Raw genomic sequence first — 12,750 nt, 5'->3', positions numbered from 1 at the left:
GACTTGCCCTGAAAAGACGAGGCTTTTAGTGAGGGTAGAGGCTTCTTCCAAACAGCATGTCAACTATCCTAGGAACACTCGAACAACCATGCTGGGTCAGACCAGAAGTCCCTTTAGCTCTCCATCACCTACCTGACAACATTACATAGCAGAGATTTGAATGAACAAAGAACAAAACCAGAGCAATGCCACCCCCTACACCTTTCTGTCTTCCAGAGAGCTAAGGCAGAGGTCAAATCTCTGACTTGAATAACCTCTGACAGATTTTTCTTCCATTACTTTGTCTAATTATCTTTAAAGCCCCGGTACTCTTTTGGGTACTGGACACTGAGGCAACACAATTCAAATTTTACTTAGGCATTATGTGGAAAATCACATCTTTTTATTGGTTTTGAATTTACTGCTTGATAATTTCATTTGATGACCCCCTCCTTGGACTGCGAGAAACAGTGAGTAATTGTTCCCTATTCACATTCTTAGGACCACTCATTATTTCACTTACCTTTTATTAGGTTCTGCCCGCAACTCTCACTTTTCAGGCTAAAGAGTCATAGCATGCATAAACTTCGTGTATTCAACTTTCTTTCAAGTGCAACCCTTTTGATATCTGCTCTTTCTGTTAGTATGTAACACTGGCAGTCTGTGTTACACACATGGTTATTGGGATGTCACAAGAGAATCTGATTTTAATAGAAATGAGAAAACCTGTAGGATTCAAATTTTTTTCCTAAATTTTCAGGAATAAAATATAGAAAATACAGAAATGTTCATTTTAATATAATGATTTTAGTATAATTTAAAATATGGTGATATCTTGATGATGTTACATCATAAAAGCATCACCATAGGGAGCTCCATAAGAGATGTACTGAATGAATATGGTTAATTGAGGCTCTCTTCTTTTGCTTTTTCTGTGTATTAAAACTAACTGAAAAAATATCTTGGGATAGTAGTGAGTACCTCAAGGGCAACATTATTTGGTGGTGTGGTGGAGTTCTCCCATCCTGTAGAAGTGCTCATGCAGCGTGCTGAGGTGAGATTTCTCCATGTGCTAAGCACTACTTTTTCCCAAGTGAACTGCAGGGTTACCACAGTCTGCTTAGAAAGAAAATCCTAGTGTGTAATCCTGGATAATTGTGGTGTCATCTTCGCTTCCTTCATAATTAAGTGTGGTTATAATGCTGAAGGAATGCATATTTCAGCAGAGGAAACGGACCATGCAATAATCTTGCAAACACTTTCATCAACAGGAACTGCCAAGCAAGCTAAGTAGTTTCTGAAAAAATCCCCAGCCCACAAAATCCTTATTCCACATCACACTGTCCCGCAGTCTGCATTCAGCATTTATTTTTTAGGAGGGAAAATAACAATTTTCTTCTAAATGCAATTTTAAAACCATAGAGCTCAGTCTTGTCCTGACAGCCCGGCTGGGCACTGGAGGCCATGGAGAGATGTCCTGAGCCCTCTCTGGGCAGTGCCATCCTTTCAACAGCTGGGGAGGAAGGGATGGAGGGAAAGAGCAGGCGTTTGGCTGGAGCTGCAGAGCCAGCCACCGTCAGAAGCCAGACTGGGAGAGGTCAGCTCTCCACTTCCAGCTGGTACAACCAGCATCACGCCTGTGATTTACAGTCAGTGAGAAGTGTGAGTCATTACAGAACAGGTGTAGTTTTTGAGTCAGGCTAAACTCTCACCTCAGTCTAAATGCCTCTGGGGCTCTGTTCCTGTTCTCCAACTGGGTAGCAGATTGTGAAAGTTTGCATTAGACAGGCATAATAAATGCCAATTGTTAAAACGGGTAGTTCTTGTTAAGGCCTTGGACTCCAGAGCATTTGTTTTATCACAAAAAGAGAGGGAAATGTGTGAGATTAATCACTGACTGTGGAAAACTGACAGCCAGCTTCCTTGCTGTATGGATACAGTCATATGCTGAGTAACTCTGTGTGAAGGAAAAGACAAACCGCAGTGCATTTTCACTTCAGTATGTCAGACTGTATAGTAACATAGTAAATATATATATGCATAGTCCAGCGAGCACAAGTTAAAAATGCCTCAATATCAACTGCAAGCTGATAGCAGAAATGGACTTAATAATCTCCTCGCAGTGGGTGCTGGGATCACATGAAGAGCTGTAGAAGTCACTGATATTTGCATTGGTGATCAAGGGGAGGGCCAATACTCAACCTTGACAAACAATATAAACTCGTTTATATTGCGACACTGAAAGACTGAGATATGCATTCAGATGAGGCTATTTCAGGTAATTAAATCCAATATATGCCAGGTGAACTACTTGAAGTCTTCCTGTGTACTGAGCATTCATTCTTTTTCCTTTTTCAATTACCTCTGTTGATGCGTACTAATATTTGCACTGGATCTATTGTGCTGAAATAAAAAAGAGGCTGAATCACATGCAAGGTTAAAGTAGTTGTAGGGAAGCTATATTGTATCTAAGGAGAAATTCAGCTAGGAAACCAATGCATCTGCTCCACCAAGTAGAAAAACAATTTAAAGCAAATGCTGTACTGGAATGTTCTCACCAGAGCTGATGATGTGGCTAACAGAAGCAAAAAGTAATACATGACTCAGTTCTCCACAGGGAACCTCTAGAGTCTGGAAAAAAACATTGCAGTTTCCCTCATTTCACTAACGGGGGCGGGAAGGGTTAAAAGTCTTGTGAGTGTGGATGGCATAGGAAGGGGAGATCACACTGGGTGGTACTTCAAGCTCTGTTTCAGATTCCTGGTGTGATTCAGCAAATCATTTAAGAGATTCAGAAATAATGACTGCTCAAAGATGTCTTTTAGTCCATTTAACGGACGTGTCCCAAATTATTATCTTTCCTCTGGGTCAGTATTTTCTCTTTAAAATGTGGCTAATGATATATCTCACAGGATTGTTATGATCCTGCTAACGACAGTAAATCAGGCCGCACTTTTTAGGTGGGAGACATCAAGGAAGTTGTGGCCCTGTTGTTATGGCTGTTACTATTGCCTGTTGTAGATTATGCTGTCAGTAGTGCTGGGAATGTGACAACTCAGTCTAAGTAAATCCAATGAAATGCTGAAAGCCTAATTCTTTACAACAGTGTCTTAGAACTGCATCAGCGAGCAAGATATTGTAGCAACTTACCAGGGACCATCCTGAAAGGAAAAGTCCCCCTGCTAACTGCAGGTACCAATTCACTAACAGATCTGTGCAGCCACTGCTGTACATTCATCAGAGATAATGCAATCCAGCAGCAAAGCCTTAGATCTTTGTTTTGCCATTCCTTTTTTCCCTTTGCCCAAACACTACTTTTTTTTAAAAAAAAAAAAAAAAAAAGGCGCAATATATTACTGAAGGCAGAAGAAACTGGTTTTCTGAAAGGACCGAAAGAGATTCTGAAGTAAGCACATCTTCCAAGGCATGCTCAGCCTTTCGGATAAATTTGTCTCTCCTTGGGCTGTCTCTTATTGGTTGAGAGACCCTTTCAAACTCGCTTTCAAACTCTGCTGACATAAGCATTGTCAGAATAACAGTAGCTAAGCAGAGTGCCAGGCGTATTCACATAACTGGTTGGGAGGGCCAATACAGGGTAAAATATTCAGGTTCCTCTTTGAAGCTTTTCTGGAGGATTTCTAGAGGAGGTTATGAGGAGGGTTGGATAGAGTGTCCTTTTTCATTAGAAACTGTCCTCTTTCACTGGAAATAAAGAAAGATTTCTTGTTTACATTTCTTGCTCAAGGAGATCTGTTCATTCTCAGGATTCACTTGTGCTACAAATACATGGAAAACAGTTATGTTTGTATTTCAGGATAATGTTAGTCAAATATAGCCTAATTTTGAGGCCAAGAAATTATAAATATTTGACAGAGGAGTCAAGCAGATTGTAAAATGCACATATTTTATTAGATCTCAGGCATCTATCTATACATAAGGCTGTGTTTTTCGTTGCAAGCTCTTTGGGAGAAAGGGGCTTTTAAAAAGTAGTGCTTTTTTGTGTTTGGAGCATTTTCTCTCCTTCACCTCAAACCACATGTACAACATCGTTGCTTTCATGAACAAAAAGGTACTGAAAAAGCTAGTGAGCAAGGGTGATCAGAGAGCCCTACAGCAAAGAAACCTAATGGGATCTCTTGATCTAAGCATGCTGGATTCTGTTGCATGATCCCATTGATGCCAAAGGTTGAATTCCCACTGGATTAGTCAGAAAGCAATGGATTTCACATTGTGTAGGACAGAATGATATTTCCAGTTGAGCTGGTAAGAGGTATTACTTTGGTACACCTCACCTTGCAGCCTTTCAACAGTTAAGCAAAGCTGCACTGCTTGGAGGAAATGAGGCTGTCTAAACTGATACCCTTCTTTTTCTTTCCCAGATTACCTGCTCCTTGGACACAGGGGAGAAAGGCAGCATTTGACGCTTTTCTTTTTCTTTTTTTTTTTTTTTCAGATACGGAAGAGTAAAAATATATTAAAAAAGAGACTGCAAATTTCTTTCATCATTTTAGCTGAGCTTCTTCATTCCTGTTCTCCTCCTCCTTCCGCAAAGACCTATTTCTGAGGAAGGCGTTAAACAACTTTCAAAACACTCCTCCTCCCACTGGCTACTTCACAGCTAATGACTCTGGGTTCTAGGGTGGGGGCCTTGGTTTTTTGGGTCAGTCTCATTTTTGTTTGTTTGATCGTGTATGTGTGCATTTTTGTTGTTGGGGAAGTTTTTTGTTTGAAAAAAACACAAACACCAAGTGGTGATTTCCTGATGCGGATGGTTCAATTTTTCTGGACAGGTTGAGCAAATAGATGATGATCATCTTCAAAAGCTGTTATTGCCCTTTGGTATGCCTCAGCTTGTGAAACCAACATTAGGATGATGCAAAAGAATATAACAAAAAAAAAGAAGATGACTTTATAATACTTATTTTCTTTTCACCGAGAGTCTTTTCCAGTTGCTGGTAGATGGAATTTGACATCAGTTTTACCCTCACTGTAGAAGATTTTATTAATAAGAATGGTGAATTTGTAGAGTCGTTTGACCATTTGTTAGGATTTGCTGTCTTTCCCAGATGATGCAATGATAGCAAAATGTTTTTGTTTCTAAACAGCAGGCAGACTCACTCAACCCTTGATTTTGTTCTGTTTTTGCAGTTAGTAATGGGAAAGGAATAATCAATGAAAGCGCTATTCCCTCAGGGCAAATTTTGTTGTCAGACTCTGAGAACATGCACTAATGTACTGCTTGACATGCCTGCCTTAACTTAAGATTACAGATAATGAGCTGTTTCCCATATTTGTTCATGGGCTACTAGTAACCACTCTTTGTCTGACCTGAAGATCTAAGAGAAGGGCAGCAGGGAATCACATGGATCAATTCTTACTTTCATCTCAGTGTGGTCTTTCTTTCAGCACTGACTGAATGGACAGGCCAAAGAAAAGGAAAAGTGTTGCTGGAGAAGTACAGACAGACAAAACCAAAATGAAAAAGTGTGTCCTGAATACACTGCTGGAGTCAGTGGATAAAACTGTCTCACCCAGTGGAGTTAGGCAGATGGAAAGTAGCCATCATTTTGGCCCATTTTAAAGAAGAATTTAACTTACTCAGGCCTTAGTTCAGAAAGGTATCTGTATAAGAAACGTAAAACGTATGTAAGTGCTTTTCTGGCTCAGCATCTTGGTAGGGATCCAGTTAACTGTAAGTAATTTTACCTGTCTATGTGGAAATCAAGACACGTACATACACATTCAAGTGTTTTTTTGCCTAACTCCTTTTTGTTCAGGACGATGAGGTCTTGCTGTGTTAGTCATATATGTGTTTTACAAGGAATCAGACTGCTGTCATGGCTCTTTGCCGTCTAGAGAACATGCAAAACGTTGGCTTAGGAAGGTAATTCTTTGGTGTTTCCTTTTGATGTTTAAAAGCACAGGACTTTACCACCAGCCTATATTAGAGCTTGGGTGTCTGTTCCTGCTTAATCTGTGCATGTACAGGGAAAAGCTTCCTGCCACACTAGCAAAAATTCCAGCAGTGAGCTCAGCCTAAATCCACATTTAAACATTAATACCTTCTCACTCAGGAGTGTTTGTATCTGGGATTTTGATTATTGAGGCTAGAGACATTTTGAGTTCTTTTTTTGGACACCAGAGTTTGAGTTTGTTCAAAGCCAGAGGTTTAGATTAGGTTCATGCTGTGAAAAGGTTGCACTTCATCACATGTTTTCAGAAGGAAGAAGTATAAAAATAACGCTTGCAGTTCTTAGACTTGCAGTTGGTTTCACTGAACCAGGTGATTTAAATAAAATAAATATAAGGGCACGTAGTGTTCCCATTTGTGAGCTCCTGGTTCAATGGTAGCTCTGGGGTAGATTTTCTGAGGAAAGCAGAGCTGGGAGGACAGTGGCCCCGTAGTCAGCACTGAGCACACTCCATGTTCTGTGACAGACAGAGGGCTGTGTTACCACGTAGCACTTTACCACCTTCCCTTTCCCCGCCTCCATCAGCATTCAGCCCTGATAGGAGTGGTAGAATATGACCTCCAGCCCTGACCAGGCTCTTCGAAGGCACACTGATGAAATATCAATAATGCAGAACTAAATATCGCAGCGGTGACTCAGTCCCTGCTCAGTCAGACTTCTCGCTGAAGTCAGGGGGACATACCCTCACCAAGTGTTTGGTCAGAGGTGCAGGATGATTTAGTCAATATTTTTAAAGTTACCCTTACCTAATGTACAGTGACTAAAGATGCCTTAGATTATGCAGAGGAGAACAGCAACAACAATAACAATAATAGTAGTCATTAAAAAACCCAAAACTTTTTCTTCATCTGCTCCTTACATATATTTTCTTTCTTTCTGGGAGTGACTTATTTCACTGGTGTGAAATCAGACCGGAAAATGTTTTTCCTCGATTGTTAGGGTTATTCACCACCAGCAGAAGCTAATAAGGGAGGTGGTGGATTTACCATCTCTTGGGGACTGCAGATCAGACCTGCCATTCTAGAAGAGTTACCATAGTCAAAGTCACCGCTGTCAGCACACAGGTATGCAGCAAAATGTTTTGCAATATACAGGCAGTCAGAGCTAGCTCTAACATTCTCCTGCTCTTTTAAAATCATTTGGATAAGCTACAGTGGGTTATTAGCATTTTTTAGAATTCTTTGTTGTCATGTAAAAAAAATCCCCATTAATTCTGTTAGTTTGGAAGTACATAAAGTGAAAGTGAAATCTAAAAATCGAAATCCTATGAAGAGACTAGGCCAGATGAAAGCATCTATTGTGGGGTCGCCTCCCAGGATTGCACCTACATTCCCCTACTCCGTCCCCCCACCTCCCTGGAACACTCTGCAGCATTGTGCTAGTGCATTGTGAGCCAAGGAATGGTATGTTTAGATACCTCCCAGTTAAACTAGAGATCAGCCACTGTGCAAGTGTGTAACAAAATAATAAAAATTAAAAAAAAAAATTAAAGAACTGCTTTCTCTTATTTTATTCCATGAAAGGAAACAAACAAAACAAAACAAAACAAAAAAAAAAGGATTAGGTGTTCATCAGCTAATGACCTATGATTTATTAGGGATTTCTGTTTTTACATCCTTACATTATGTTTTCAGATGCCTGCCTTTTCCATCCTCAGTAAGACTATACAAGCAATGAATAAGCCAGAAATTCTGCAAATATAGGGCCCATACCATTGGCCTTATGCTGAAATTCTACAGAATTATTTGGGAGCACCCACCAGTAGGCACAAAGGGGTCCTCTGGTGCCAGAGTGCTTCTTATGGAGGGCAGCACAGGCTGAGAAGCTGTGTGATAAAGATGGCAGTCTTCCACCTCTGCGCAGGGACTGCTGCTGCTCTCAGAAAGCCCTCCCTTGCTGGCAGAGCACCAGGCCTCTTCTGCTTCCCAGAAACTGGTCTGTAACTTGAGAGGGAGAATCCAGGCACTTTACCCCCTTAAAATAGGGAGGGATACCATTGCAAGTATCCCTATCAGTGTTTTTTTCCTTTAGCTGGGACTGGTGTTCAGGGAATTAGCAGACCTTTGACTCATGGTGATGTAGTGCTTGAACTCCTGGAGATAGTATAATTAAAAAAAAAAAAAAAAAAAGCAGCAAGCAATATGTTTTTATCCTGTTCATTACTTAAATGGCTCAAGGGGTGACAGTTCAATCTGGGCTGCACTCAGTGATTTGAACTGTACATTTCTGTGACAACATGCAGGAAGCGTTTGCACATGTGAAAGAAAGGATTTGTTTATTTTTTGAATTAATTTTTTTAAAATGTAAAAACTTGTGATGCACCCTCTTAAAATGCTTAAGTCAACCAGCTTTCCTTACAACTACACAATATTTTTTTTTAAGTTATATGGCAAGATTTTTATGTTTAATTATACAAAGATGATGGATGTCACTAATGCTTTCCATGTTTGAGAAAAAAAAATAGATGCCAGAAGCCAACTTTTTTTTTGCTAACGATAAAATAGGTGGTTGATTAAAAAAAGAAATTTTGCAATTTTAGACTGAAAACACATTTCAGAGCAGTCAGTCTAGCAGACTGACGCTTATCTAAAAGTGCAGCCTTTTGTATAGCTCCAGCTGGTGTAAACACATGATGTATTAATACAGTAGGACGTTTAGCATCAGAAAAAATCCAAAATTTAGGAACCTGGTTCCTGATGGGTGACTGGAGGCAAATTACTTTTTTTTGATATTTCTTTTTTCAAGCCTAAATTTTGTGGTTGGAGAGAAATTTCCCAAAATGTAGTTGGTTATGCCAGAGGAGAATGGTATATGGTGGAGTTTTTGCAAACTACCCTTTGGATATGCAAATGTCTACATATGTACTTACAAAGTCTTAGAGGCTCAGTCTGGAAGCTAAAATATTTCAGACTAGATAGCTGAAAGTGCTGTGCTGCTTTGTAATCAGGTCCATGAGCAAACCTAGCTAAATGTAAATACTTCAGCTGTTAGTCCTTGTAAATTCTACAGTGGATCCCAAATGCGGCTTTTAATTAAAAAGCACAATAACCTATTCAACTTAGACAGTAAAGGACAGTCCTATTTTGCTTCAACTAGAATAACCTAGTCTATCTCCAGGAACTTGTGAGATGGTCTTAAATATTTCTTACTGGCTTCTTTTTCCTCACATTTCATTTTATAATAATGAAACTCATCATCCTCTGATGATCTATACCACATGTTAGCCATTTATACTCAGCATAAATGACAGCATAATCAAGTCCTTTTCTCTCACTCCTTTTTGAACCATCACCTCTCCCAATAATTAAAAACAACTGAGCGATCCTGTGCTTTTGCATGTGTTGAACCGGTGCTGATCTTCAGTGCTGTGCTGGCGTGGTGTCTGAACATCAGCACTCAAAAGCAGGAGCACGCTGGCTGAGGACGAGGAGGAGCCCTGCGGCACTGGCTCCATGCGAATCACTGTGAGGGGTGGGCATCAGTGCTGGCCAGGTAGAAAGGAGGGAAAAAATCACGCTTTCACATTTTAAGGCATAAATTCAGCTCCCCCAAAAGTGGGTACAGAGGTTTTTCCCACTTGTGTTACCTACAACATGAGCAGGTCTGCTCCAGTCTCGGTTTAGTGTCCAGTGCGCATCCTAATGTGGTGCTCTCCCTGCTGCCACAGGCAGACAAGTTCTGCAATCCCAGACAGCCCTTTCTCTGTCTGATTACTGTGAGCAAAGCAGGAGCAGGGCGAGTGACCACTCCAATGCCATTATTTTCTGTTTAGATGAAATGCTGGCCATATATTTTCACTTGCTGAGACAGCCTTCTCATTGCTGCAATGTCCCTTTCGATCCCCAGCAAGCACAGTGGGTTCTGATCTGTACCCAAGCAGGACTGGGGCACATGTCTTTGAGGCATCAGCTCTCCCTGCTCTGGTGACTTGACCACCAGGTAGAAAAAAAAAGTGGAGCTACTTCCAGGCAAGCTGGCTGAGGACCTGAAGCTCACTTTCAGTGAATTTATGTGCCCTCATATCTAAGCGCATGATAGCACTCATTCACAAGCCTCACAGCACACTCGGCGTTTTGTATTCTTCTGATTTCTTCCAAGTGCGTATGTATCGGCTGCTGTGTACTCATAACACCTTAGTTTTAGAAGCTATCCAGTGGTAGGAGGAATATACGTAATCCCGTTGTCTCTGCCGGTGGTCATAGGAGTGTATCTATCAAAGTTACTTATGGCCATTGGGGTTTTCTAGTGATAAAACGTAGCAGTAGAGTGACAGAGTGAGCATTTTCCTTTTCTTCTTGCTTGGATGATATTTTTATACACTTTTATATGCAATTTTTTTAAATATTTGCTATTTTTATGGTAGGGTTCTGGTTGGGTTTTTACCAGACCTTCTGGTTGTCTACAGGCCCAGATTCTCACAGGAATATTTCCCTTCCCTTTTCTCCTCCCCCTTCTTCCCCGATAGACAAAAGCCATTGCATTTGCAACATCAGCTTAGAGCGAAATAACACCTAGGGCCTGATCACTCTTTTAGTTGCACTGAAATCAAAGGAAGTTGCATGCAAAGTCCTGCTGGTCCCATCACTGTGCCTGGGGCCAAAGACTAAATAACCAACACATATACAGCTAATTATGCGCAGGGCGGTCTGTGTAAAGCCGATGCATCAGAGTGGCGCTGTCTTCCTTTGCTGTGGTAGGAGCTGTTTCCACCACGTGTTTAAATAAGACTACATATCTCTCTTCATTCTGATGATGCTACTTCTTGTAGACACTTCAATCAAAATCATACCCTAGCGCGCTGACTGCCTTCAGCAGGGAGGAAGGGTGGGCGTTGTGGCTTATCTGTGACAGTAGATTTCACTGCTCTTTGTGGTTAACCCTACAGTGACAGGTCCTAAATAAGCAAACATTAAACCTGTTGGTAGGAAGGATAAGGGGAAGTTAACCCAATTCAAGGATCTTGGTCTTGTAAAATAACCTTTTCTCAGCTGGCATTCTGCAGGGAATTCTATGTATGAACTTAAACATAAACTTCAGAGTATGTTTATATAGGCAGAACTGATAATGGAGATGTCTTTCTTGAAGTGAACTAAAATAAACAGCAGACACCTGCTCGCTAACATTTTTCAAGGAAGAAAGAGTCAGGTTGTTATGCTGTTTTGCACCAGGGGATAGAAAACAAGTTAAAATACATGCTGAAAGCAAAACTCAGTGTAAGTTTGCTCCTGGGAAACTGGGTGGATAGGGTAATGAAAAAAATCTATTTGGTTTGTTATGACTCATAAGGAAAAAAAACCACAAAACTGAAGTGAATGATGCCATATAATGCTAAGTATTCTCAACTGTTCTGAGAATAATGTTAAACAATATGTATTTATTGTTAGTTCCTTATTTGAAGAAGAGGCTTGTGGTCTCTAAATGTATAAAACATTTTTCAACATTCCAGCTTTTCTGTAACGGAGTCCATGTATGTTCATCCTATTACCAAATAAAAACAATGAGGTCTCTGCTCCATTTGAATTGAAGTTGTAGAAGGGTTCGGTTTTTTTCTGGTGCTTTCTACATCCAGTCCAGGCATTGCACTTGCCATTTGCTTTCCAAACTCCAGCTCCCCATAGAGTTCTAGTAACAATCAGCTTTTTTTTCTTTAAGTGTAGTGGGAACATTGCTTGGACAGCAGTCATTGCTTACCACTTGCCCCTGTGAGGAGGTGTTAGTGGCATTACCCAATTTCTAAAGACAAGGAAATAGAGGTAGGGAATTCAAACAGCTGATCTAAGGACCCTGAGTTAAGTCTTTACCTTTTGGGGGATTAGTCTTGTCAACCTCACCTTTCCCCTTTTCTATTTTAATGGAAATCGCAGCCCATAAGAGCATCTAAACCAACAACAGCACACCACGCTTATGCCCACTGAAACATTTGCTTGTATGATTGTTTTTTTTCTGTGCCACTTGGAGAATGAGTATCGATCCCACAGGGCTGGTGTCCTGTGCTCCAGTATTGCTTGCAGACCTACTTTCACAGCATTTCGGCTACGTCTCTATATACCACCTTCTACAAAGTATCTTATTCCACAGGCAGTGTCTGTGCAGTAGTCATCTCACCACACAAGACCAGTATGTTCCTGTACTGCTGCTGTTTTTCGATTCAATCTTTTCCTTAAAAAAGGAAAAAATCATGATAAAGAGTGGCAGAGACCAAGCCATTCTCTCTAAGGAGGATGTAAAGTTCACAGATGTTCAATACAAGCATGAAAGCCTTTGTGCATTACCTTTTGCTTGAAATTCCAGATTTAATTTACTCCTTTACTCTCTGCGAGGTTCATTGGTATTGATTTCCTGAAGAATATGCAATGTGCTTGCCTGCTTGTATTTTTATACCTTACCGGCTTGGTTTGAGTCTGCATGTACCTCCAGTCCAGTGCAAGTAGAGATGAAGCCAAGCTGCCAGTTTCTGTTAGATATTGAGGGTGTTGGTGCAGTCAACTGTCGTGTTCAAATCAAAAATACTGACTGCCATATAAGCAAGAAGGGAGAAAAGATGGTTTGGAATAGGTATCTAATGATTTGGATGACTCATCTCCACTTGCAAATACAGTATCGGAGTAATTTCTCTGGCGTGTATAGCCAGTGACATAAATGCCTGGAGCCATTACCAACCGGTGGTTCCCAAAGTGATGCCAGCCGCTTGCTGAACTGCCACAGAAGCAAGGTAAGTACTGCATAACTGCCTTCTGAGCTGTGCCAGGCAGTAAACCTTGCAATTGCCAGTTCTATGGGGACACAGAGGTAGCTGAAG

General features: G+C 40.8%; 1 protein-coding gene across 5 annotated transcripts in view; it reads left to right on the top strand.

Moving 5' to 3' along the window:
- PDE1C (phosphodiesterase 1C) overlaps window positions 1-12,750 on the top strand; it is a 443,066-nt gene that overhangs the window by 394,580 nt on the left and 35,736 nt on the right. The window contains exon 18 of one of the 5 annotated variants that reach the window (XM_064443903.1): window positions 4,433-11,465. The exons of the other annotated variants lie outside the window; for them this stretch is intronic. Coding sequence (XP_064299973.1) covers window positions 4,433-4,446 — 14 coding nt within the window. The 3' untranslated portion in view covers window positions 4,447-11,465. Of the gene's footprint in view, window positions 1-4,432; window positions 11,466-12,750 lie in introns of those variants that run through there. 5 annotated transcript variants of the gene reach the window in all.

Source organism: Phalacrocorax carbo, chromosome 2 (genome assembly GCF_963921805.1).
Source record: "Phalacrocorax carbo chromosome 2, bPhaCar2.1, whole genome shotgun sequence".
Taxonomy (NCBI): Eukaryota; Metazoa; Chordata; class Aves; order Suliformes; family Phalacrocoracidae; genus Phalacrocorax; species Phalacrocorax carbo.
Note: the sequence above shows the minus strand (reverse complement) of the source record. Positions and strands in the feature narration are given on the sequence as shown.